A 24,871-nucleotide genomic window follows, 5' to 3' on the forward strand; every position below is an offset into this window, starting at 1 on the left:
GCTCAAGTGGTAGCGCGCCTGCCTGGCATGCGCGAGGCACTGGGTTCGATCCTCAACACAATATAAAAATAAAATAAAGATATTGTGTCCACCTGAAACTAAAAAATAAATATTTTTTAAAAATTTATATATATATATATATATATATATATATATATAAAATTTATATATATATATTTATATTTATATATATATAAAGTATATATTTACATACACACACACACACACACATATATATGTGTGTGTGTGTGTGTGTATGTAAATATATAAAGTCTACCATCTGGACAAGTGCACATAAAGCAACATAAAGCAAGAAACAGTGTATGGTCCCCAGTGCACACACTAGCAAGGGCTCCAGGAAATTGTGTACATTAGGGATAGGCAAAGTTTATGTCTTCTTTCTTAATATTTATTTTAAAACATGTCTCCACTTAGTAATATGGAATTAAGCAGTTTATAACAAGAAAATAGCCTCTCATTCTCTTGAACTGCCCCCAGCAACAATCACTTCAATTTTATATATATATAAAATTGTTGATAGACCTTTATTTTATTTGTGTATGGTGCCGAGAATCAAATCCAGTACTTCACATATGCCAGGCAAGTGAGCCCCAACTTCAATTATTTTTAAAATATGCTTATACTATTCTTGATTGATTTATCAATCTCAGATACTACCTGTTGACTCCCCATTGTAGCAGATGAGTATTTAGCTCTCTTGAGACAGCACCCCTCCTTCATCTTTAGTTTTTAGGCAAATCAATACTCACTATCAAGATTGCCATTTACATTACCATTTGAAAATTATTCACTGCAAAGCCAAAAATTGGGCTAATACCCCAGCACTGGGAAAAAAAATTGGGGGCTATAAAATTTGAAACTTTATTTTTCATAGAATTAGTAGTTGCCCTTTTTTCTTTTTAATTTGCTTAGCTTTCTAATATACCAATTGCTAGTTCTTCTCCAGCCAGTCTGATGATTCCTCTTTCTTCTGTACACTTCTCTTCCTTCCCAGAGGACTGTTTGCTCTCCAGGAGAATTCACTTTGCCCCTCTCCAGGGCTAGATTCCTGACTCCAGGGGTCCATGTCTTCTTTCTTAGTTCACCCTCATTTGGTGGAATGTATCCATGGGTACCTTCTTTAAAAAGTCACTGGAGTTAAAAATTATAAGTCAATGCCTGTCTAAACATTTCTTTCTTTAATGCACATGTGATAATTCGGCTGGATCACAGAATCCTCGGTTGGAGGTCACCTTCCTACAGGCAGTGCTCCTGTAGTCTAGCTTCCATGCCATTCTCCTCCTAGTTGTCTTTTCCTCTGAGATTCTGAATGTCATGACATACCTCATCCTGTCCTTATTGTTTGTTTTGCCACCGATCGGAGACAGATGTGCATCTTTTGTTCCAGGAAATTGTATTACTGCTGTACCATGGGTGATTTCCTCCCCTCGATTTCTCTCTTCTCTCTGGAATGACAGTTAAGCCCAGCATCTGATAAATGATCATTCCAGAGAAGACAAGAATGAACCTGAATTTCTTCTCTATTGTCAGATTATTGTTTTGTTTTGTTTTCTGAGAGCTTTGTTGGCTTCTCTGAATTTTTCAGAATGTTTGTTGCCTTAATTCTCAATTCTTTGTTCTCCATTTAGTCCTGACTGTGGCTTCCCCACCACCACCACTCAGTGCTGGGGATTGAACTCAGGACCTCATACATGCTAGGTAACTGAGCCACACCCAGCCCACAACCTTGGTATCTTTTCAAAGATGAATTTTCTTTTCTTTCTCTGAAATTATCTATAGTATTATATTATCAGCATTTCCCGGGTTTCAGTTTTTTTGGGGTTTCTCTTGAGCTCACATGCTCAGTATAATCTACAAATAAACCACCCTCTCCTTCCTCATGCCAGAATCAGCAAGAGAAAATGCCTGTTTCCAAGCTGGGTAGGAAGGTATAGGAAAACCTCCTCTGAGAATTTGGAAGTGGGATGCAACCTGTGGCCTTGAGCATGCTAGGCAAGTGCTCTACCTCTGAGTTACACTCCCAGCCCACTCCTGAATTTTTTAACCCCAAACTAGCCCCTGAAAAAGAGTTTGCAAACTGGATTGTGGATTGACAATACTTGGGTTGTACTAAGAATATTAACTAAAAATTTAAAGTGGTGTAGGACTGGTCATCTGGCAACTAACAAACACATTTCTCTCTGGAGGAATTTATGTTTAACCAAACCTCAGAACAAATCCCACTGATAAAATTCCAAAAAATAGGGCTGTGGCTGTGGTTCAGTGGTAGAGGGCTTGCCTAGCATGTGTGAGGCCCTGGGTTCGATCCTCAGCACCACATAAAAATAAATAAAAATAAAGGCATTGTGTCCATCTACAACTAAATATAAAAAAAATAAATCCAAGAAATAGGAACTTATAGTCAAAAGAAATTGTAAGGGCATGAGACATCATTGACCAAGAACCAGCATAAGCAATAGCCAGAGAAACCCGCCAAGACTTAAGGTATAGGGATATAAAGTGTTTTAATTTTTTTTTCTTTTTGTCTTTGTTTTCAATGCACTTAAAAGAAAAAAAAAAACCCTAAACTTGAAACAGAAAGCAAGAGAATATATAAAATGATCAAGGTGATTTGAAAAAGAACCAAGTAGAACTTCAAAAAATGAAAAATTATTCCATATGTAAAACTCAGTGGATGAATTGTTTTCAACCACTTTATGGAAAAAAAATAACATCCAGGTGCAGTTGGTGCAAGGTTGTAGTCCCAGCTACTCTAGAAAATGAAGCCAGAGAAAGATCACTTAATCGCCTGGACAACATAATGAGGCCTTGTCTCTTAAACAACAAAAAAATCAATAGACTGATTTAGCAGCTGAAGGCAGACTTACCTATAAGACAGTTCTGTAAAGATTCTCCAGGATGTCCAGAAAAAAGGAAGGAAAATATGAGTTATTAAGAAATCAGAAGGATGGACTAGGGAGGTCTGATAAGAGTTCCAATAGGGACAGAAAATATCTGAAGATGTAATGACTGAGAAGGTTGTGGAACTGATGAATGACCAATTTATAGAATTAGAAAACCCAACAACTCTTTTATTTTTTTATTTTTTTTGGTACCAGGGATTGGACTCAGAGTCACTAGACCACTGAGCCACATCCCCAACCCTATTTTGTTTTTATTTTTTATTTAGACAGGGTCTCACGGGTTGCTTAGCTCCTCGCTGTTGCTGAGGCTGGCTTTGAAATCGCAGTCATCCTGCCTCAGCCACCCAAGCTGCTGGGATTACAAGCATGCTCCACCATGCCCAGCTAACAACTCTCATTTGGACAAATGAAAAAATTAACACATGAGCACATCACAGTAAAACCTCAGAAGACAAAAAAAAAAAAAAAAAAAAAAAAAAAAAAAGCAATTGGAGCCAATTGTGGTGGCTCAGGAGGCTGAGTTAGGAAGATCACAGGTTCAAAGCCAGCCTCAGCAAAAGTGAGGTGCTGCGCAATACAGTGAGACCCTGTCTCTAAATAAAAAACAAAATAAGGCTGGGGATGTGGCTCGGTGGTCAGTGCCCCTGAGTTCAATCCCCAGTAAAAAGCAATTGGAGCCAGGCACAACCCTTATCTGTTATCCCAGTCACTGGGGAGGCTGAGGCAGGAAGATCACAAATTCAAGGCCAGCACTTAGACCCTGTCTCAAATGAATTTTTAAAAAGGGCCAGAAATATGATTCAGAGGTGGAGCACACCTGGGTTCAATCCCCAGTACTTAAAAAAAAAAAGAAAGAAATTCTTCAAAGGAATAACAATAACCAAAAAATAGATAACTTATTTAACAACAATGGAGACTAAGAGACAACAGAATAATATCTAAAATATATTGGAATAACTATTAGTGTAGATTTTTATTGCAGCAAAAAAAAAAACTTTAAAAAGTACTACAAAAGGTATAATCCTGGGCTGGGGATATAGCTCAGTTGGTAGAGTGCTTGCCTTGCGTGCATAAGGCCCTGGGTTCAGTCCCCAGCACACACACACAAAAAGGTATGTATAATCCTAGCGACTTGAGAGGTTGATGCAGCAGGACTGTGAGTTCAAAACCAGCCTCAGCATCTTAGTGAGGCACTGTCTCTAGATAAAATATGATCAAGGGTTGGGGAGGACTGGGATTAGAGTGTTTGCTTAGCACTTGTGAGGCACTGAGTTTGATCCTCAGCACCACATAAAAATAAAGAAAAAATAAATGCAACAAAAAATACATCTTTGTGAGAAAAAGTATAAGTTTATTTTAAACATCCAATGAAGCGATACACAATATTCACAACTGGAAAATTCAATTTTATATAGCCGCCAGTATTCCCCAAACTAATCTATACAGTTGGTGGAGTTCCATTCATGATCTCAAAGGGTATTTACTGGTTTAACTTGACAATCTGATTTTAAGCTTTCTAAGGGAGGACAAGGGCTCTTGGTGGATGACTCCCAAAGGACACAAGGGTAGATAAAATGGCCAGTGGAATAAAATACAAAAATTAGTCATGGCATTCAGAAGATCACTATGCAACAAGGAAAGAGGGCGTCCCACAGCTACATGCAACAGTTTAGATACATCTCAGAAACATAATATTGAGAGAAAGGCAAGTCATGTAAAATTCAAAAACTTGTAACTAAAAAGCCAAGCAAGGAATGATCAAGACAGGACCCTGTGTCCACCCCCCACCCCCCAGGAAGGGGACTAAGAAGGAAATGGTGATTTTTTTTCTCTTACAGGTGTGTGGGGTGCTATATAAATATGCTCTTGCATTTCCTCACTGTTAAGTAAAAATATGAAAACCAGATATTCTGGAGGGTGAGGAATGAGATGCAGAGAAGGAAAGGCAGATCTGCCAATGTTTTAAGTTCAGCACAGAATGCCAGGCACACCAGGCTCCTAAATCTTTTACAAAGTGGCAACAGAACATGTCTCCTGAGAAAAGCAATGATCACTGTGGGCACAGGCAGAGGCTGTCAGGCAGTGGACTCTTCTGAGGGTCCAGGGAGGACCTGCCGTGTCACAGGAGGACCCCAGCATTATCTGTGGACTTTTGGTCCAGCCCTCCTCCCCTCCTCCCCACCCCCAGTGCTCCAGAGATCAGAACTTCTCTGTTCTAGTTTCTCCTGCAGATAACCCCACCCCAGCAGGGTAGCATGTGGCTGCGAGGGGTGGATGGGGCTGGCAGGGAGGGCACCCAGCAGCTCTTGATACTGACTTGGCATCGATCTCCACTGTTGACCCAAAGCCTCACCTCACCTTCCATTGTCCTGGTGAATTCTTGACCCCCACCAGGGCTTTGGGGGCAGTTTGGCTTGCCTCTCCACCCCTTCCTTTGGGAAAACGTAATTTCAATTTTTAGTTCTCTGCATAAGACAGTGAACAAGCCTCCAACCACCTTCCATCTTTCAAAATGTCAGATTCTTTGGTCTACTGCCGTCTGTTTCCACCTTGTAAACTTATCTTTTTTTTTATTTCTTTACTATCATCTTAGTGATACTGTGGCAGTAAACATTGATTAGCTTGTGTGCTGAAGCTGCCGCATTAACGAGCAGCTCCCAAGAGGCCACAGAGCAGCACAGGCCTGTGCCCTCAGGTCACCCTTCATGGGCAGTAACACCCCAGCTGATTCTTTGCCTAGATTTTTCTCCCACTCACTTCCTTTGGCTGTGCAAGGGTGAAGGCAACAGTATAAAGACCTGGGTTCCCATTCTGCTTCCTCTATTTACTACCCCATTGACTTGTCATGGCAACCAACAGCTTTACACACAGAACAAGAACCCAGCCACTGAGCTATGTCCCAGGTCAGCTAAGAGCTTCCATGAAACTGCTGTTGCAGAAATGGCCTGAAATATTACATACTGATACTGGAAAACATGTTCAGATTCTACCACCCCTACCCCACCAGGGCTAAAGGACACCTAGGCCCCTCAGACACCTAGTTTTTTGGTGATTTTCAGGCATGACAATCAGAGGAACCAGAAACAGCAGCCAGGGTAACAAAGTGAGGGACCAGAAACCCAGCAAAGATGGAGGTCAAGGACCAGGTGGGTACCTTATTAGCCTGGCAGAGAGGCAGCCAAGCAGCCTGGGCAGCCTCTTGCCAGACCCACCTCTGCAACCATCTGCCCAAAGAGGCAGAGATGGAGGGGCCTGAGCCCTGGGCAGGGTGTCCAGGCTGGGCAGGACAAAGCCAAGGAAGGGGTTGAGGTTACCCACTGCTGATTTTAAGGGCCAGAAACGAAGGAGTTATCAGCCCACCTCCTGCTCCCCTCTGCCCACTTCAGTTCTAACTCCCACTGAAGTCAGGAAGCCACGAGTCCCACATCAGCTGCGGTGTGAAAGGTGATCCCATCTCCAGGCAGTGGTGAGGCCAGGAAGGGCCAGAGCCAGACAAGGGCCCAACGTGGCCCCAGAGCTGCCTGCAGGTTGTGGCAGGGGCCCAGGTCATAGGAATGCTGGCCTCGAGCCCACTCCCACGTGGTCTGGCCCCGCAACAGCAGCATCCCGTGGAAGAGCAGCCCAGCCCCACACAGCAGCGCACCTGCTACACACGTGTCCATCACGAAGGCCAGGGTGAACTGGGCCAGAGACACTCTGCCTGCAGGGACAAGCAGAAAGAGTCAGGGGCCAAAGTCTGGCCCAGCCCTCCCAAAGCCCAGCTCCGGCCCACCCTCCACCCCTACCCTCCACCACAAAGCAGGCCTCATTTCTCTGTTCTGTCCAGCCTGTGCTGGGAACCAGGCAGATGGCCGCTGCCTGCATGTGATGTTTATCCACGCATCACAAAACTTGGTAAACACCATGGGGAGGAGATGGCCTCTTGGCTCTCAGACATCAAACTGATCTTGTCTCAGTTAATTACACTGTCATCTGTATCTTAACAGAAAAGAACAGCCTTTTACTATCTTGGCCACAGCAAGCAAGAAGTGCTTGCTGCATAAAGAACAAGAGAAGCTAGACACAAAAGGTCATGTGTCCTGTAATCTCTGTCTGCAATATCCTGGACAGGCAAATCCACAGAAACAGAAAGCAGCTTAGTGGTTGTCAAGGATGGGGATGGGGGAAGAGGGGCGGCTGCTTAAGGGGTTCTTTTTAGGGTGAAAATGCTCTGAAATCAGTGACAATGGTGGCACTGTGTTCACTGTGAATACACTAAAAGACACCAAATTGTAAAATGGCTAAAATTATTAATTTCAATAAAAGAGATCCTGAAACAGAAGAGATGGAGGGCAAACATACTGAGGGGGCAGGGGAAGCGGGTTTTTTCTATTTTGATAAATTGGAGAGAACAATTTGTTTGCAGGTTCCAAGGTAGGCAAAGGTGCCATGAGATGGGCAGGTCTGCACTCTGCAAGCTCAGAAAGAAACCCAGGCTGGACAAGCAGATCTGTGATTAGTGAGGACCTGGGGGTCTCCCAGGACCCCAGGAGTGGCTGGAACTGCCAGAGTATGTGAAGTGAGAAGACAGTGTCACCAAGACCTGAGAGTGGGAGGGTCCTTGGGCATCAGATAAAAGAGAACCCAAGCCAGGTGCAGCAGTGTGCCTGTATTCCCAGGTATTTAAGACGCTGAGGAAGGAGGATCACTTGAACCCAAGAATTTGAGACCAGCCTGGACAACATAGTAAGACCCTGTCTCTAAAGAAAAAAGAGGAACCATAAAGGAAGGTAGGAAGGCCCAAGTTGGAGGCACCAATGAGATCAAGGGCAGAACTTGTCAAGGATGGGGCACTCAGCAGTTTTTTTAGTCTGAACAGTCTCTTAAAGCAGAAAAGAACTGGAAAAGTCCTGTGGCTTTGTGGCGACAGAGCCTGGGTCTGTGGCAGTATCAGAGGACAGCTGGGGACAGAAGTAAGGACAAAGCAGTTGGAAGAATAAGGGAAAAGCAGCTGTGAGTCTAAGGAAGTCCTTCTGGAAGGTTGCATATGGACCAAAGAGCACAGAGGACATGTGGAGCAAAAGGTCTGTACAGGGTGAGAAAACCCAAAGGAAGCCAGTGGAGGGAGTGGGGTGCAGGGCAGGGATGGGACACCACGGAGTGGGCTCAGGGAGGTCTCTGAACAGGTAGGGCACCAGGCCTGAGGAGCTAGGGGCAGTCAGATGGGCTTGAAGAGCTGAAGACAGGGCGATTTGGGATGTAGGGGTGGGGCTTTTATCTTGGTGGTGTCAGAACATGCATGTCATCTAAAACACAGCATCTCAAAAGCCTCCTGATGTCCTATTCTCTCTGTGATGGCCCCGGGGACAGGAGAGTTGCAGTTGTTGGGAGAGCAGGCATATGAGAAAACAGGATGGCCAGGCACAGGTACAAGCCTGTTGAGGTCAGCAGCCATAGACATGGTATGGTACCAACCTGCCACAGAGGACATGTATCTCTGGCAACTCTCAGAAGCCAGGGCCAGGAAGGTACAGTGCAAGGACTGCTGTGTTGGCAGGAGACTGGTGAAAACGGAGGGCTCTAAGCTGTGCGTGGGGCAGTGAAGAGGGGATGCAGCAGAGGGAGAGAAAGGTGACAGTCAGGAGCCTGCAGGGCCCAGAAGGTCTTGGAGCAGGAGTCACAGCATGCAAGGGTGACAGATGGAGCAGAGGAGAGGAATGGAAGGCAAAGAGGGATGACAATGGGTGGCTTTGGAGGTGACACATTTGGCATCCTGACAAGGACTGCAGTTTGGACATGGGAATAGGAAAAGGAAGTAAAACAAAGGTCAAGAACCTGAGGGCTTTGCAGAGCTTCAGATGCTCTTGATGTCAAAGGGCCCAGGGCTGACAGAGAGATGGGGAGCTGAGGCAAGTACTCAATGACGAGTAGTGAAGAGAGGAGGCTGCAGAGACCACCGAGAGGAGCAACTGGAGCACGGAGTCTCAGTGGAGGCAGGGAGCAACAAGGAGGGTGTAGGAGGGCTGGTCAGGGAGCTGGTATGGGCAGAAGACTCTGACAGTGGACCTCTGGAGGTCCCTGGGGCGGAGCTGGGCTTGAAGTGGATGAGGAGGCACAGCGACTTCTCAGAGTGATCAGGAGATTTCTAATTGCAGAGCAAGGTTACAGAGAATCCTAAAATGGTCAGGAAGGATTCAGGAGAGAAAGCCCCCAGCATTCTAGCCAGGAGGGAACAAAGACTGGAAGATCAGGGGTGGGGTGGGGCTTTTATCTTGGTGGTGTCAGAACATGCATGTCATCTAAAACACAGCATCTCAAAAGCCTCCTGCTCCTAGTCTTCCCTCCCAGTTCCCAATGACTGGGTTTTCCACTGCCTGGATCTTTCACTGGCTCCCTACTGCCCCATCAAATCAGAGCCATCTCCAACACCAGCATTCAGGGCCCGCCACCCTCCAGTCCTGGCCTACTGTCCCAGCCTTAATTCTCACAATTCTCAAGATGCCTTTGTTCTTCTTGGGGGCCTTTGCTCTTGTAGTTGCTATCACCTGAGTGCCCACCTCCCACCACCCAACCACCCCTATGGGCTCCCACTGCTCTTTCCTCCTCTGCCAACAAGTCCTGCAATCCTTCCTGATTCTCTCACAGAACTATCCCTTGTCTTGGGGCACTGTTGAGTGCCAGTCTGCCTTTACCCCCATAAATGACAGAAAACCAACAGGAACCAGGCTCCCACTGCTCTTTCCTCCTCTGCCAACAAGTCCTGCAATCCTTCCTGATTCTCTCAACAGAACTATCCCTTGTCTTGGGGCACTGTTGAGTGCCAGTCTGCCTTTACCCCCATAAATGACAGAAAACCAAAACCAACCAGTCTGCCTTTACCCCACCAAAACAGCCTTTACTTCCTGGCCCAATACCTTCCTGAAGCAAGGCAGAGGCACCCAGGCTTCCCACCTGTGAGCAGCATGAGCCAGGGCAGCAGGAGGAGGGCAGCAGTATGGAGAAGTGAGTGGGCCCGTAGAAGAGCTGACAGGGCAGGGCCCAGCAGCACGGAGATGTGGAGCAGGACACCAGCACCATGTAGCAGCAGGCACAGGAAGGGCCGGTAGTTGCGGAAGCCCACGCAGCGGCCCAGCAGACGGCAGTGGTGGTCCCGGCGCAGGATGCAGATGCGGCAGGCAGAGCAATGCCCACTGCGTGGTGGCACCTGGCTCTGGCACTGGTAGCAGTAACTGCAGGGAAGGAACCACAGGGTCAGCGCCCCAGATCATGCCCAGGTCAGCCCATCCTGGGGAAGCAGAACAGAGCCACCCCTCACCAAGCCTCAGGTTCCTCTAAGCCTAGGATTCTTCACAGGTAAATGCAGGCCCAACAAGACTCCCAGACCCCTCCAGTGCTACCAGCGCATTGCCAGCTCTGACCTCTGCCCTCGTAATACCCAAAAGCATACTTTTCACTTCCTTCACCTTGGTCCATATCACCATGAACTGTCCTCTGGATTACTGCAGTAGCTTCTTGACTGGTCTCCCAGATCCTCCCCTTCTCTTCCCTTCTAGTGTAGTCTCACCCCAGCTGCTAGACTCACCCTTTTAAAGCTTAAGTCATGCCCCTCCTCTGCTCAAAACCCTCCAATGGTTCTCCATTTCTTTTCTCCTCAAAAGCAGAGCCTTACATCTCTGTCATCTCTTCCCCTCTCACTGCACTCCAGCCACTCTGGCCTTACTGCTGTGCCTGAAACATGCTAGCCATACAACTACCCCAAAGCCTTTGCATGGTTCTGTTTCCTCTGCCCGAAACACTCTATCCTCAAATTCCTACACAGCTAATTCTTCATTTCCTTCAAGGCTTCACTCAAATGAGATCCACCTTGACAAACTATGTATTTTTTTAACTTCACTTGTTAATTGTAAATTGTAGCTGTATATATTTAAGGTGTACAAAGTGTTGTTATGACTTCTAATACAATGCAGAATAATTAAATCAGGGTAATTGACAAAACCATCACCTCACTTACTTTTTGTAATGAGAACTGCCACTTAAAACTGAAACTTGCACTCCCTCTACCCTGCTCTAATTCTTGTTTCCACATCAGCACCGTCTAACATTTTATATAATTTGCTTACTAAAGTAATCTGGTTCTAACACCCAGGTCGTGGAGCCCCTCCCCTGTCCGAGGCTCCCGTTTCTGCCCCCAGACCCTGCACCCCACTCACGCCCAGCCCTGGCCCAGACCGCGGCCGGCCAGCATCACACCCCGGATGCTGGGGTCCGAGCGCAGGAACAGCCCCACGTTGCCCAGCAGGTTAAGCAGCTGGAAGGCGGCCAGCGCCAGCTGCAAGGCCCGAGCCAGGGGTCCCAGCGGGGGCGGCCCGGGACCCAGCACCAGCACGTAGGCCAGCTCCAGGCTCACGACAGCGGCCCACAGCGCCGTGAGCACGAGAGGCAGCCGCGCGGGCGCTCCCCCAGTGCTCCCCGCCGCCCAGGGTTGCCCCATGGTCCGGACCCACCGGTCGCGGAATGCCGAGGACCCGGAGCTTCCGTGTTGGGGCGGAGATAGCAGCAGACGGACGTTTGCTACGGCCAATAGAAATCGGAAGGAGTGCCGTGAGCGCGGGACTCAAAGGGACCGGCCGCAGATGCGGAGAGCTGATTGGTTGGGCCAATGCTCGGAATCTGGTTGGCGCTAGAGTCCAGGTGACACCGCGGAGTCGTCGCCCCGCCCGCCCGCCCGCGGAGACTCCGCCCCTCCATCAGAAGCCCCGCCTCTGTGAGTGGCTGGTGTGCGGGGAGGGTTGGCTTGCAGCCGCCGAGGCGTCGGGGTTTCCCGGCTCAGCACATTCTCCCCCACCTCCCACGGCCGCCCCGATATTAATAGCCCTGCCTAGGCCCATCCAGCTGGCTCCGAGCCCCTCCCCATGCTCGGTGTCTCCCTTCATCACCCCAGAAAACATTCAGAACAGCTCGTCGCCTCCGTGTTTCTGACTGTGAAATGGGGATAGGGCTCTGTTTTCTACCCTCGTAGTGCAGGAAGATGGTCAGGACCCAACCTGGAGGGCAGCCTTTAGGGTGATCTGCAGCCACTGTTAGTATGGTCATCTCCGTTCTGCGGATGAGGAAACAGAGAACCCTCGGCTTTCCCTAAGTCACACAGCGCCCAAGCCGTGGAACTGGAACGCGAATCCCGGATCTCCACCAAGAGATCTACCTCTGCACCCCTCAACTCCGCAGTCCCTGGCTCCAGGGCAACCTCTGGTCTCATCTGGACCCAAGCGTCCTCGCCCCTATCCGGCCCCACCCTCCTCCCCCATATTTAGTGCGAATCCGATCCGGGGCTGGGCCGGGACCTACTTAACGGGGCCCGGGTGTCCGGGAACGCGCGGAGCGGAGCCAGGAGCCCAAGCAAGATGATGATGGTTATGCAGCCCGAGGGTCTGGGGGCCGGGGAGGGGCCCTTCACGGGCGGCGGGGGCGGCGAGTACATGGAACAGGAGGAGGACTGGGACCGCGACCTGCTGCTGGACCCGGCCTGGGAGAAGCAGCAGCGGAAAGTGAGTGCTCACCCATTTCCTAACAGCAAAACTGAGGCCTGGGAGGCTAGGCGGCTTGACCTGGGCATCTCACAGGTCGCGGCAGAGCCTGACTTTAACCCAGACTGCCACTCCCCAGCCCAGGCTCTGCCCCGCAGCCCTCTGCTGTCTGCAGAGCTGGAAGAGAAGCCTGGGAGCCCTCATGAGGGGCTTAGGATGTCAGAAAGTGTTCCTGGGCTACCCGCACCCCCCACCCCAGGGCTCATTTCCCTGGGCCCGCTGCCTCGTTTCTGGGGCAAAGATCCGTTTGGTCAAAGCGCAGGGCATCCAAGTTGAGGGTGGGGGTTCACAAAGGATAATCATTCTTCCCAGTCCACCCCACACTCTAAATATTCCCAGGTTCCACCCCGAGTGGAACAAGCTAGGCACACTAGGGACTGGGGAGCAAGGCTTCTCAGACCCCACCCTACCCTCTCCTCTGTATCCTACCCAGGGCAGGGTCCATAGTCATTCTATCTCGTGACAGTTGAAGAAAGTTAGGCCCAGAAAAGAACTAGGGTAGGCCCCAAATCATACACAGTCAGAAAACAGGCACCCCAATCTGAGGATCTTTATCCCTTGCCCCTCCCCCACCCCTTCACAAGATACCCCTTCCACCACGGGGCCCTGAGTCTGCTGAAAAGGCCACCAGGTCGGGAGGAGGGGAGCCCTGGGTCCCCTTACAGGTCCCCTTGTGCAGTAACCTGACTCTCCAGCCAGATGGGCACTTTGTGCTGAGGCAGCGCCTTGGGGGAGCTTAACAGGGGCACATGGCAGGTGCTGCCCAGACTCAGCCTTGTAGGGAGGGCACTTGGGTCCCCTCCCTCCCTGAACTATTTTCACTCCCAGACTTTCCCTATTGGAGGGGGCAGGACACCTGGGTTCCCTAAAGAGAAAATGATCCCAGCTGGAATGAGAAAAATTTGGGAAGTGGTGGCCAGGGATGGCCTGCTGAGTGTTTGACAATAGCACAGGACTCCAGGAAAGGGTAGGGCACTGGGTTGCTCTGTGGAATTGTGAAATTCCACAGGGTCTGAGAATCCCAGAATTTAGAATCAGAGCATTTCCGCTGAGTTAGATGACAGGTTGACCCCAGGGGTCAAGAGACTTAGCTGACTAGGCTGGGATGCCCCGGGTGACACTTTTCCCCCCAGGCCCCCCTGCACCTGTCTCTAAGCATGGCTGTGGTCCCTGGGTTGGCAGTCTCCTGGTGATGTCATCCCTGCCCCTGGTTCCAGCTGCCAACTGCTCTGAAACAACTATCCCCCCTCTAACCACCCAGGCCTCTCCCAGATCCAGGTCCACATACCCCTCATATGACACATGCCAGTTTGTATCTTGCCTTTGTCACTTAAAATATCAGGAACATCCTTTCATCCCAACTTACAGCCACCCACCTCACCAACAGCTGCACAGGGTGGATGTTGTCTAAATCAATCAGCAGCCCCTGGAACAGGACATTTTGACCTTTTCTTTCATGTCCAATATTATTTATTACGAGATTGTAATAAACACCTTGCGGTCAGCTTTAGCCCTGCCCCATCCCTGCTCCTGAATGCTCCTTTTCCCATAGGTGACTCCTCCATTCAGGGGCTTCCCACAGTCTTGGAGCACTCCTGCTTTCTCCCTCCTGATTTCTCTTCTTTCAGCCTCACCCCAAACATTTATGTTTGATAAATATTTTTTTAGGAAATCCTACTGTATGTTTTAGATGCCAGGATTCTACAAGAGACAAAACAAAGCCCCTGCCTCTATCTCACCCACCTGATCCTATCTCGTCCTCCTCATTGACACCCTGCATCTGATGCCCTTGATCCTCTTCTCCCTCTACTCTGCCAAACCATTGTATCTACTCTGCAAACAAAACAAGCTTTCTGAAACACAGTTCTGTCTACCTTCCTCCTGCCTGAAGCTTTGCTGGCTCCCTGTGACTCTCAGGATCAAGTTCAAACTCTCCAGCTTAGCACCCAAGATCACGCATGACCTGGCCCTTGCCATCCCTCCGGCCTGCCTCTCACCACTGATACCCCAACACCCCCAGCTTCATTCCAGTAGTTCCCAGAAAGTTGCAGTCCCACAAATAGCAACTGTTTCTCATGGCGCACTTGCCTGGGTGGTAGCCCCTGCCTGGAGTGCCCTTGCCTGCCCTTCCCTGCCTAGGGAGCTCCTGCTCTTCCATCTCAGCTCAGATCAAATGTGAGCCTTTCCCAAGAGGCCCTCACCTGATTTGGACAGTCCCTCCCAGAGATTCCTCAGTGTGTCTATCCCAGCATTCCTCAGACCTACGTGATTGTCATTAAGAGTCATGTTTGGTGTCATCCAGATCTGCTCGTCCCTCTGCCTTATCCAGACTCAGAACATCCAGACTCCAGGGTTAGAAGGACCTGCAAAAAGAACAAATACCCTTTTAGTGCTTAGGCCACCATGGAGTAGTACTGCCTATGTTCGCACTCCCTTAGCAATGACAGCACCACATTTGTAAATGTATCAATTTGTAGCAATGACAGCGTCTTCCAGGTCCAGCTCCCAAGATCTCTGAAAACTGGATGAGGGAAAGAATTTCCAGGGCCATCTTTCAGGAGTGTCTGCTTTGTGGTGTGGAAATGCTCAGAATTCCAGAATCCTGCCGTATTGGGGGAAGGACCCATGAGTCTGAGACATCATGAGTCTGACCCATTAATACGCAGAGACTAGGGCTGGGGATGTGGCTCAAGTGGTAGCGCGCTCGCCTGGCATGCGTGCGGCCCGGGTTCGATCCTCAGCACCACATACAAACAAAGATGTTGTGTCTGCCAAAAACTAAAAAATAAATAAAAATTCTCTCTCTCTCTCTGAAAAAACAAAAAACAAAACAAAAATACGCAGAGACTAAACCCCAGTGAGGACAAGGGCTGACTCCGGATTATGGAGAGTGAGTAGCTCAGCTGGGATTGGAGCCCAATTGTGGACAATGATAGCAGCATTCAGGGGCCAAAGGTTTGATAGATTGCAAAATATAAATATTTATTGCACTAGGTGCCAGGTCACCTCCACCCCAACACACACACACAGCTGTGTACTACTCAATATCAAATGGAGGTTGATACTGGTGTCAGGAAGGAGGTGGCTCTGGAAGCCAGGTCAGGCTGGGCCTGAGTGCTCAGTGGATCCTCTACAACCTGCATAGCGCTTGCACACTCAGAGTCTCCCTGGAGGCCAGTCCACAACCCTTGGGGTCCTGGTATGCTTTCATCTGGAACTTCTGACATGAGAGAGACCGTATCTCCCTGGGCTGGCTCCTGAACTTCGGAGGTACTCCTACTTTGGATTGTGTTAAATATTTCTGAGCTCTCTTCTAGTGCTTAAGACTGGGCAAGGCTGGAGTGGACCCCAAGTCTGACTCCACTTCTTCCCTTCCAGAACAACTAAAGCTCAGAGAGGGCAGTGGCAGGGGGGACTAGTCCAGGATGCACAGCAAGTCAGTGGCCAAGCCAGGACTTGAATCCAAGGCTCAGGGCTTTGAGATCTAGCCTAAGGATCCAAGAGTGTGTCTCAGGTCCCTATACCCAGTCCTAGGGTCCGAGCACTGCCTTCTCCCCCAGACCTTCACTGCCTGGTGCAACTCACATCTGCGCAAAGCGGGCACCCAGATCGAGAACATCGAGGAGGACTTCCGAAATGGCCTCAAGCTCATGCTGCTCCTGGAGGTCATTTCAGGTGAGGGTGAAGATGTGTGTATAGGGACCTCAGACACAGGGCAGTCTGGGGAATTGGAGAATAATGGCAATGGAGTGCTGGAGGGGAGTTGGAGTGAGAGGAACTTGGGGACAGTGTTTACTGCTGCTTCTCATGACTTTGACCCTTGACCTGTGCTCTTACACTCAGGAGAGAGGCTCCCCAGGCCAGACAAAGGCAAGATGCGCTTCCACAAAATCGCCAATGTCAACAAGGCCCTGGACTTCATTGCCAGCAAGGGAGTTAAGCTGGTGTCTATCGGTGCTGAGGGTGAGGAGGGGCCAGGGCAGGGCATGGGGCTCCCTGGGACATCAACAGGTCACCTCTGTGAGCCTCAGTTTCCTCATTTTAACAATGGGTATACTCATCCCTGCCTCAGAAGAGAGACTGGGGAGCAGATGTACCCAAAGTACTGGCACAGCACCTGGTGCCCGGTAGGTGTTCAGCTAATCATTTAAAAATAGGAATAAGTGTTTGTGAAGTGCCTGCTAAGGCATCACCCACTAGGTACCCGTTCTGGGGTGCAGAGCAAAAACCAGAGCAAGAATGAGGGAATGGTGCTCTGAGGCCTGGACAAACAGGCTTTAAGTACCAGCCAGAACTGTCCCCTCACTTCCTCTGTGCAGAGATCGTCGACGGGAACCTGAAGATGACCCTGGGCATGATCTGGACCATCATCCTCCGCTTCGCCATCCAGGACATCTCAGTGGAAGGTGAGTGGTGGGGGAGGAGGCCAGGGAAAGGACTGGCCCAGACCTTTTCCAACTAATGCTCTCACCTACCACTTTGCCATCCAGAAACCTCAGCCAAGGAAGGCTTGCTGCTGTGGTGCCAGCGGAAGACAGCCCCGTACCGCAATGTCAACGTGCAGAACTTCCACACCAGGTGTGTCAGCGGGTCAGCACTGGGGCAGGGGGATGTCCACCCTGATCAGTGAGGGCACAGAGCTGTTCCCCCACTCCGCCTCAAGCCCCAGGGAATGAGGGGTCACAGCCAAGTTCCTCGAGCATAGCATTACTGTCTAAACATAGAAGGACTGCTAAATGTTGAATTGAGTAGAACTGAATTCAGGAGGATTACAGAGGATTCCTGAGCCTTTAAGAATCCCCAGAAGGGCATTCCAGCCAGAGGGAAGCTGGAGGCCAAACACATCCAGAAATTGGTGTGTTCTATCAAGGGGCTTGTGAGGGAACTTGGAGGAGCTAGGAGGAGACGGTCTGAGTCTGCTAGTGAGGGACCTTACACCCAAGCTAAGGTGTGTGTGCTTTACTCCATGTTATACTTGAGGCCATCTTGTGGGGCACTCCTGGGCCTCGACTTGAGCCAGGCCTGACACCCACTTCTCTGTCCAGCTGGAAGGATGGCCTGGCCCTCTGTGCTCTCATCCACCGACACCGGCCCGACCTCATTGACTATGCCAAACTGCGCAAGGTGGGCTTCTGCTGCCCCAGCCCTGGCCCTTGATCTCTGCCCTCAGCTGACCTTTCAGCTCTTCCCTTCACACCCACCTAGGATGACCCTATTGGCAACCTGAACACCGCCTTTGAAGTGGCAGAGAAATACCTGGACATCCCAAAGATGCTGGATGCGGAAGGTAAGAGCAAGCCCTGTCCAGGCAAAGCCTCCACTTACTCATGAGCAGGCACAGTCCAACTTCTGTCCTGCCCCTGTTTGTCCCTCCTCTGCCCAACCACCAACTCTCTGGTCACAGTGCTCCTGCCACCATCCCCTTCCATCTTGTCCCCTGCCCTCTCCTGCCTTTCCCCTATGGAATGGCTCCACCCTCATATCTCAGTCCCCTGGATTATCTGAGATAATCCAGGTCCTCCAACACTGGCAGCTCCTCTGGGGCACATCCTGCCTTTGTGCCCTGTGCCTAAGCAAGCCGTTTAGTCAGTGAAGCAGCAGACATTTCCTGAGCACCTGCTGTGTGTCGTGCCCTGGCTGTGTCGGCACTGATGGAGAACTGGTTCTGGCCATGGACTGAGAGAAAGACTGGCAGACAGAGTCATAAGGTGGTTAGGGGTGCCAGGCAGTGTGGACTGGTCCCTTAGGAGGGCCACAGTGTCTGTTCACTCACCCAGGCTTTGGGGAGGAAGAAAATGCTGGCCTTGGGGGAGCTGGATGCTAGTGACTAGATGTCACTGCCCCTCACATCTGAGGGGTTCTATGCCTGGCACTTGTCTGACATACTAGGGTTCAATCCCCATTCTCCACTGGGGGCTTTGGTCAACATACACCCTATTGCCCTCCCCAGACATCGTGAACACTCCAAAGCCGGACGAGAAGGCCATCATGACCTATGTTTCCTGCTTCTACCATGCCTTCGCAGGGGCTGAGCAGGTGAGTGGGCATCGCTGCTGCCCCAGGGGCACTGCTGCCCAGGCTGGGCTTGCAGACCCAAAGGCCCAACCTGGGCAGCAACCCAACATTTAGCAGTGCCAGATGGTGTAGGTGGGAGTGCCACTGTCCCAGCTGTACCCACTTGGTCTTTAGGGAGCTCAGGAACAAAGGCCTCTGACCTGGAAGCACCCTCTCCACCTAAGAGATGTGCACCTCTCCTCCTTCCCCCTATTTGCCTGGCCCAGGTTTTTAAGAGTCTTACAGAGGGAGGCTGGGTTGGGGCATTCAAGGCAGTTTGTCTTATGCCAGCCCTACTGCCTACCCCTACCACAGGCAGAGACAGCTGCCAACAGGATCTGCAAGGTGCTGGCCGTGAACCAGGAAAATGAGAAGCTGATGGAAGAGTATGAGAAGCTGGCCAGCGAGGTGAGGCTGGCCCAGAGCCCCTCCCACTGTGCTCTGCCTACCTTGGCTCTGCTCAGCCCTCACTAACCCCAGCATGGGCCTGCAGACCTTCCCTCTTCTCAGAATAGTCCTGGCCTCTCCCCAGCCTCTTCCTGCTCTTTGCGACCCATCACCTGCCCTTCTGACTACCCAGGCTCCTGGTTAGTCACTGATTCACTCCTTATTCATGGATCTATTCCCTTGAATTTAGCAGCTACATGGCCCTTAGTTCTGAGCCAACATAATCCTGGCCCCTAGACTCAGAAGTTAAGCATCCTGGAGCTGGCAGTGTAACTCGGTGGTAGAGCACTTGTCTGACATACTAGGGTTCAATCCCCAGTACTTCAAAACATAAAGTCATAAGAAATTAACCACTCTGCTCCTTTCCTGATCAGGAGGGACAGACTGACCCAGAGTTGTGAAAGTTGCCCCCAGGAGGTCTGGCCCTCTGGCCAGTCTCTGAGTGGGTGGAGAGGGGTGAGTGACCTGGGGGCAGTTCTGCTCAGAGCTCTCAGCTTTGCCCCTGCCTGGCCCTGGCAGCTGTTGGAGTGGATCCGCCGCACTGTCCCATGGCTGGAGAACCGTGTGGGCGAGCCCAGCATGAGTGCCATGCAGCGTAAGTTGGAGGACTTTCGGGACTACCGGCGCCTGCACAAACCGCCTCGAGTTCAGGAGAAGTGCCAGCTGGAGATCAACTTCAACACTCTGCAGACCAAGTTGCGGCTGAGCCACCGGCCCGCCTTCATGCCCTCCGAGGGCAAGCTGGTCTCGGTGAGCCAGGCAGGAGTGGAGGTGGTCCCAGCCCTGTTCCCATGCCCTGGGTGACAGTGGGCTCTGTATCCCTATCTGTACAATGGGTGAACCTCAATGGAGGGCACTTCTGCCTGCCCCTCAGGACATTGCCAATGCGTGGCGAGGGCTGGAGCAAGTGGAAAAGGGCTATGAGGACTGGCTGCTGTCTGAGATCCGGCGCCTACAGCGCCTTCAGCATCTGGCGGAGAAGTTCCAGCAGAAGGCTTCTCTGCATGAAGCCTGGACCCGGGGTAGGTACCCCTCATGGGGCTGAGCCTCTCCTGGAGTGGAGTCCTAGCAAAATGCACAGGACTAGGGTCCAAGCCCTGCAGCGAAGCCAGAGACCCAATTTCTAGTCCCACCTTGACTTGCCACAGTGCAACCTTAGCCCCTTTTTGGACCACATAATCTATAAATTCAGGACCTTTCCCCCTTTCTAGGCTTAGGCCCTCTGTAGGTCTCTGATTGTCACTTACCATTGTATTTGTATATGTAGCAGGTGTCTGAAGATGAGTTAGTCCTGAACTCTAATATCACTTGTCATATTCAAAATATTGCATGCCTCAAATATATCACTCTGGATAAAATCATTCATTCAGGGGCTGGGGTAGAGTGCTTGCCTAGCACATGTGAGGCACTGGGTTCAATCCTTAGCACCATATAGAAATAAATTTTAAAAATTAATTTAAAAAATCATTCATTTAGTATTCTGTCAAGAGATTTTAATCCTACAAATGAATGGGTCCTGACTAGCAATAATGAATAAACACTCAAAAGGGATTTTGGACATAATGAATAACAATCATTTGGTGTAAGAATTTCTTAAAATTATGGCTAGCTGTGTGACTTGGGAAGTCATTTACCACATCCTCTGCAAAACACACAGGCACTCAATAAAGCGTCCTACCACTATTATGCTTACATTGATTTTTAATTGCAAAATTATAATTATCACTCATAAAACACTTTTCAACAAATACTCATTAAGAGCCTACCAAGTGCCAGGCACTGTGCCAGGCCCTGGGGAAACAGTGGTGAGCAAAGAAATCAGGTCAGAGGCTTAAGGGGCTCACAGAGTTCTTGAGCGCGAATTGGAGACCAAATAGTTTCAAAACTGTGCCAAGAATTAGCCTGGACAGTGCTGGGTCATTACGGCCATGCCCCGGATCAGGGGCTTCACTTTATCGCTGTGGGGTTTCAGAGCAAACCCCCAGGGTAGCCCAGCAGGTGTCATCACCTGCCCTCACAACCCAGCTGAAAGCCCCTGTTCCTGCCGCGGCCGCCTCTGGGTGACCGGAGCCTGGCCTCTCTCGGAGCAGGGAAGGAGGACATGTTGAACCAGCGCGACTACGAGTCGGCTTCGCTGCAGGAGGTGCGTGCGTTGCTTCGGCGCCACGAGGCCTTTGAGAGCGACCTGGCGGCGCACCAGGACCGCGTGGAGCACATCGCTGCGCTGGCCCAGGAACTCAAGTAGGCGTGACCCGCTGCTGGCCCCGCCCCACTCCTCTGCCCTCCAGGAGACCCTCGGTTTAAATTGCTGTGGTACCAGTGTTGTCCTTCTCGTGTCGCCACTAGCTCCGCCCTTCCCGGAACCCGTCCCCGCGACGCTCTGCTGCCCCCACATCCACACCAGCGCTCTATCTGCCCGCAGGAACACGAACTGAACTCCCTCTGGGAACGCCCCGCTTTATCCCTCACCTGTCCTGGCTCCCTATGCCTTCACCTGGGCACAGGGGCCAGCCCCAGGAGGGCAGTCAGTGGAAAATCAAGGCCAGGGTCTGGCCCCACACTCATCCCCTTTCTCACTCCAGTGAGCTGGACTACCATGAGGCGGCCTCAGTGAACAGCCGCTGCCAGGCCATCTGCGACCAGTGGGACAACTTGGGCACGCTGACCCAGAAGAGGAGGGATGCGCTAGAGGTGGGGGCTGGGGCCAGGGAGCTGGAGCCAGGCAGAGGCCACCCTTGCTAGCCAGGTGCTGACAGCTGTCCCCTGGACCCCTAGCGGATGGAGAAGCTCCTGGAAACCATCGACCAGCTGCAGCTGGAGTTTGCAAGGAGGGCAGCTCCCTTCAACAACTGGCTGGATGGGGCAGTGGAGGACCTGCAGGATGTGTGGCTGGTGCACTCTGTGGAGGAAACCCAGGTGGGTGGGGCACCGGTGCGATGACAGGAAAGCTGGCCCCAAAGCTGCCTCCTGGGGAGTGGGAATGGGAGGAAAACCCCAGTTTCAGAGTGCTGGACTAGGATGCCTGGGTTCCCGGACCAGCCGCTGGACTGTTGGCTGGCCTGGAGCACACTGCTGCTCTTTCTGGTGCCTGGGGTAAACGGGAGATGCTGACTGATCCTTCTCATCACCCTAAGAGTCTGCTGACAGCTCACGAGCAATTCAAGGCAACACTGCCTGAGGCTGACCGAGAGCGAGGTGCCATCCTGGGCATCCAGGGCGAGATCCAGAAGATCTGCCAAACGTATGGGCTGCGGCCCAAGTCTACCAACCCTTACATCACCCTCGGCCCCCAGGACATCAACAACAAGTGGGACATGGTCAGTACCCCACATGCCCTACCCTGCCCACCCCACCTGTATATTCTAACCATCCTGTGACCTCACCTGTCCCAAGATATGGGGAATAAAGCCCACCTCCAGATCTGGGGATCTGCCACAGATTCTCTGAAAAGGCATATTGCCTCATCCGTAAAAATACCAACAGCAACAGCAACTCCCATCAGAACTGATGTGCACAATTCAATTGTATGACATCTTTCATAAAAGCCCTATTTTAGAGATGAGGAAACCAAAGCCCACACAGGTTGAGAGCTTGCCCATATAGTCGAATTCAGCTCACAGCAACAGGGGCTGAGGTTTGAGCCTTTCAAAGCCATTTCTGGCCCCCAGAGCTGGTCTTGGCACAACCACCCTCCTTCCCAGGTCCGAAAGTTGGTGCCCAGCCGTGACCAGACACTGCAGGAGGAGCTGGCACGGCAGCAGGTGAATGAGAGGCTCCGGCGACAGTTTGCTGCCCAGGCCAATGCCGTAGGACCTTGGATCCAGGCAAAGGTGGAGGTAAGGGCTTGGAGAGTGGGGCCAACCTGGGGCACAGGCCAGGGCTGGGCCACAGGGCATTGGAATCCTTCATCCCACCTGAATACCCTTGCAGGAGGTGGGTCGGCTGGCAGCAGGGCTGGCTGGCTCTCTGGAGGAACAGATGGCAGGACTGCGGCAGCAGGAGCAAAACATCATCAACTACAAGAGCAACATCGACCGTCTGGAGGGTGACCACCAGCTGCTGCAAGAGAGCCTGGTCTTTGACAACAAGCACACTGTCTACAGCATGGAGGTGGGGCCCTACCCTCTGGGGAGAGACAGGCAGATTAGCTGGGGAAGCCTAAATGATCAAGAAGACCCCCCCATGTACCCACGGGGATACTGAGACTCAACGATGGGAAGTGACCTGTTTAGAGTCACAAAGCATCCTACTGCCAGGCCAGGATTTGTTATGGCTAGCCAATCAATACTTAACACATAATAAATCATCACACTTGAAGATAGGAAGGGTTGCTAGTGGTCACTCACTATGCAAGATGGGGACACTGGCTCAGTGGGGGGAGGACTTGCCCAGGGTCACACAGTGGGACCAGTGTGGAACTAAAGCAGTGGCCAAACACTGGCTGCCCACTGATTGGTCCATCTCCCTTTCTCCAGCACATCCGTGTGGGCTGGGAGCAGCTGCTCACCTCCATCGCCCGCACCATCAATGAGGTAGAGAACCAGGTACTGACCCGAGACGCCAAGGGCCTGAGCCAGGAGCAGCTTAATGAGTTCCGGGCATCCTTCAACCACTTTGACCGGGTCAGCAGGGGCCCAGCCCATCAGGGTAAGACATCTGGGGACTGAAAGAACTTGGGAACTGAGGCTAACATCCACTCACCGCCTACAGAAGCGGAACGGGATGATGGAGCCTGATGACTTCCGAGCCTGCCTCATCTCCATGGGGTATGACCTGGTGAGTGCCCCAGCCTCTTCCCAGGAGTGCCATAATTGACCCCCCCCATATGAACCACCTGCTGTGTGCCCCCATCATCTCCTCTATGCCTCACCACACCTACATGAGGCTGAGGCTATCAAAGACTCAGAAAGGTAAAATAACTTGGACCTGGTTCTGCCATTACCCCAAGGTCTAAGCTTGCACTGTTTTTACCTTTGAGAAACAGCATTACAGAGGGTTGTGGCCCCAGAAAAAAAGTCAGGATCAATAAGCAACAAGGGCAGGAAGCAGGTTTCAGAATGGAACAGAGGACTTCTGATCGAGGTCTTTTGGAGGAAAGGAGCTGGGGGAAACCTAGGTGATCAGGAGGACCCCAGTTCTGCTGGAGTCCTGCAAAGGGGTTGTGTAAGCCATGGCTGGACAGTCCCCAGAAAGGGACTCTGGGACCCCTCCTGTCTTTGGCACCATGGGCCTGGAGCCTGCCTGTCTTTCTACAGGGTGAAGTGGAGTTTGCACGCATCATGACCATGGTGGACCCCAATGCAGCTGGGGTTGTGACCTTCCAGGCCTTCATTGACTTCATGACCCGAGAGACAGCTGAAACAGACACAGCTGAGCAAGTTGTAGCCTCCTTCAAGATCCTGGCAGGAGACAAGGTGAGCCCCGAGTGGTGGGGGGCTGGCGGGCTGGGGCAGGGCACAGGACCCAGGGGCCCTCAATGCTGCTTCTCCCCCAGAACTACATCACCCCCGAGGAGCTGAGGCGGGAGCTCCCAGCTGAGCAGGCTGAGTACTGCATCCGCCGGATGGTGCCCTACAAGGGAACTGGTGCTCCTGCCGGAGCTCTGGACTACGTGGCCTTTTCCAGTGCCCTGTACGGGGAAAGCGACCTCTGACCTTAGCCCTGCAGTTTTTGAGAAAAGAAAAGAAAGCGGGTGTTCCCTGTGGCTCATCCCATCCATCTGCCAGAGTCAGGCCCTCAGAGATCAGCCAGCCAAGTACTTCTGAATAAAGATCCTGTGGGCTTCTCTCCATCTCTTTTTGGTTCCTGAAGCAGAAACTGTCTTCTGGATCCCAGGCAGAACTAGCTATCCCTCCTTGACCTGCCAGGGGTCCTCCCATTCCT

At 51.2% G+C, this 24,871-nt stretch overlaps 2 protein-coding genes across 3 annotated transcripts; one reads left to right on the plus strand and one right to left on the minus strand.

Annotated features, from left to right (window-relative positions):
* Positions 1-4,254: 4,254 nt before the first annotated feature.
* On the minus strand, positions 4,255-11,439 carry Zdhhc24 (zDHHC palmitoyltransferase 24). 2 transcript variants are annotated; one of them, XM_076847638.2, is made up of 3 exons: positions 11,408-11,439; positions 9,855-10,132; positions 4,255-6,624 (listed from the first exon to the last, which is right to left on the minus strand). In XM_076847638.2, the coding sequence occupies exons 2-3, from the start codon at positions 9,865-9,867 to the stop codon at positions 6,329-6,331; spliced, it is 309 nt and encodes a 102-aa protein (XP_076703753.1). In that variant the 5' UTR covers positions 9,868-10,132; positions 11,408-11,439; the 3' UTR covers positions 4,255-6,328. The 2 variants fall into 2 exon arrangements, with proteins under 2 accessions (XP_076703753.1, XP_076703752.2); XM_076847637.2 differs by having other exon boundaries at positions 11,114-11,435.
* An 824-nt stretch (positions 11,440-12,263) lies between these two features.
* Positions 12,264-24,779, plus strand: Actn3 (actinin alpha 3). Its single transcript, XM_076847635.2, has 21 exons — positions 12,264-12,448; positions 16,048-16,162; positions 16,331-16,450; positions 16,807-16,893; positions 16,978-17,065; positions 17,533-17,611; positions 17,693-17,774; positions 18,438-18,523; positions 18,857-18,949; positions 19,508-19,738; positions 19,863-20,010; positions 21,079-21,229; positions 21,571-21,679; positions 21,764-21,904; positions 22,123-22,305; positions 22,690-22,824; positions 22,919-23,098; positions 23,464-23,610; positions 23,699-23,764; positions 24,244-24,402; positions 24,483-24,779. Exons 1-21 carry the CDS (start codon positions 12,305-12,307, stop codon positions 24,639-24,641), a joined length of 2,703 nt encoding a protein of 900 aa, XP_076703750.1. The 5' UTR covers positions 12,264-12,304; the 3' UTR covers positions 24,642-24,779.
* Positions 24,780-24,871: the final 92 nt, after the last annotated feature.

This window comes from Callospermophilus lateralis, chromosome 2 (assembly GCF_048772815.1).
Source record: "Callospermophilus lateralis isolate mCalLat2 chromosome 2, mCalLat2.hap1, whole genome shotgun sequence".
Classification (NCBI taxonomy): domain Eukaryota; kingdom Metazoa; phylum Chordata; class Mammalia; order Rodentia; family Sciuridae; genus Callospermophilus; species Callospermophilus lateralis.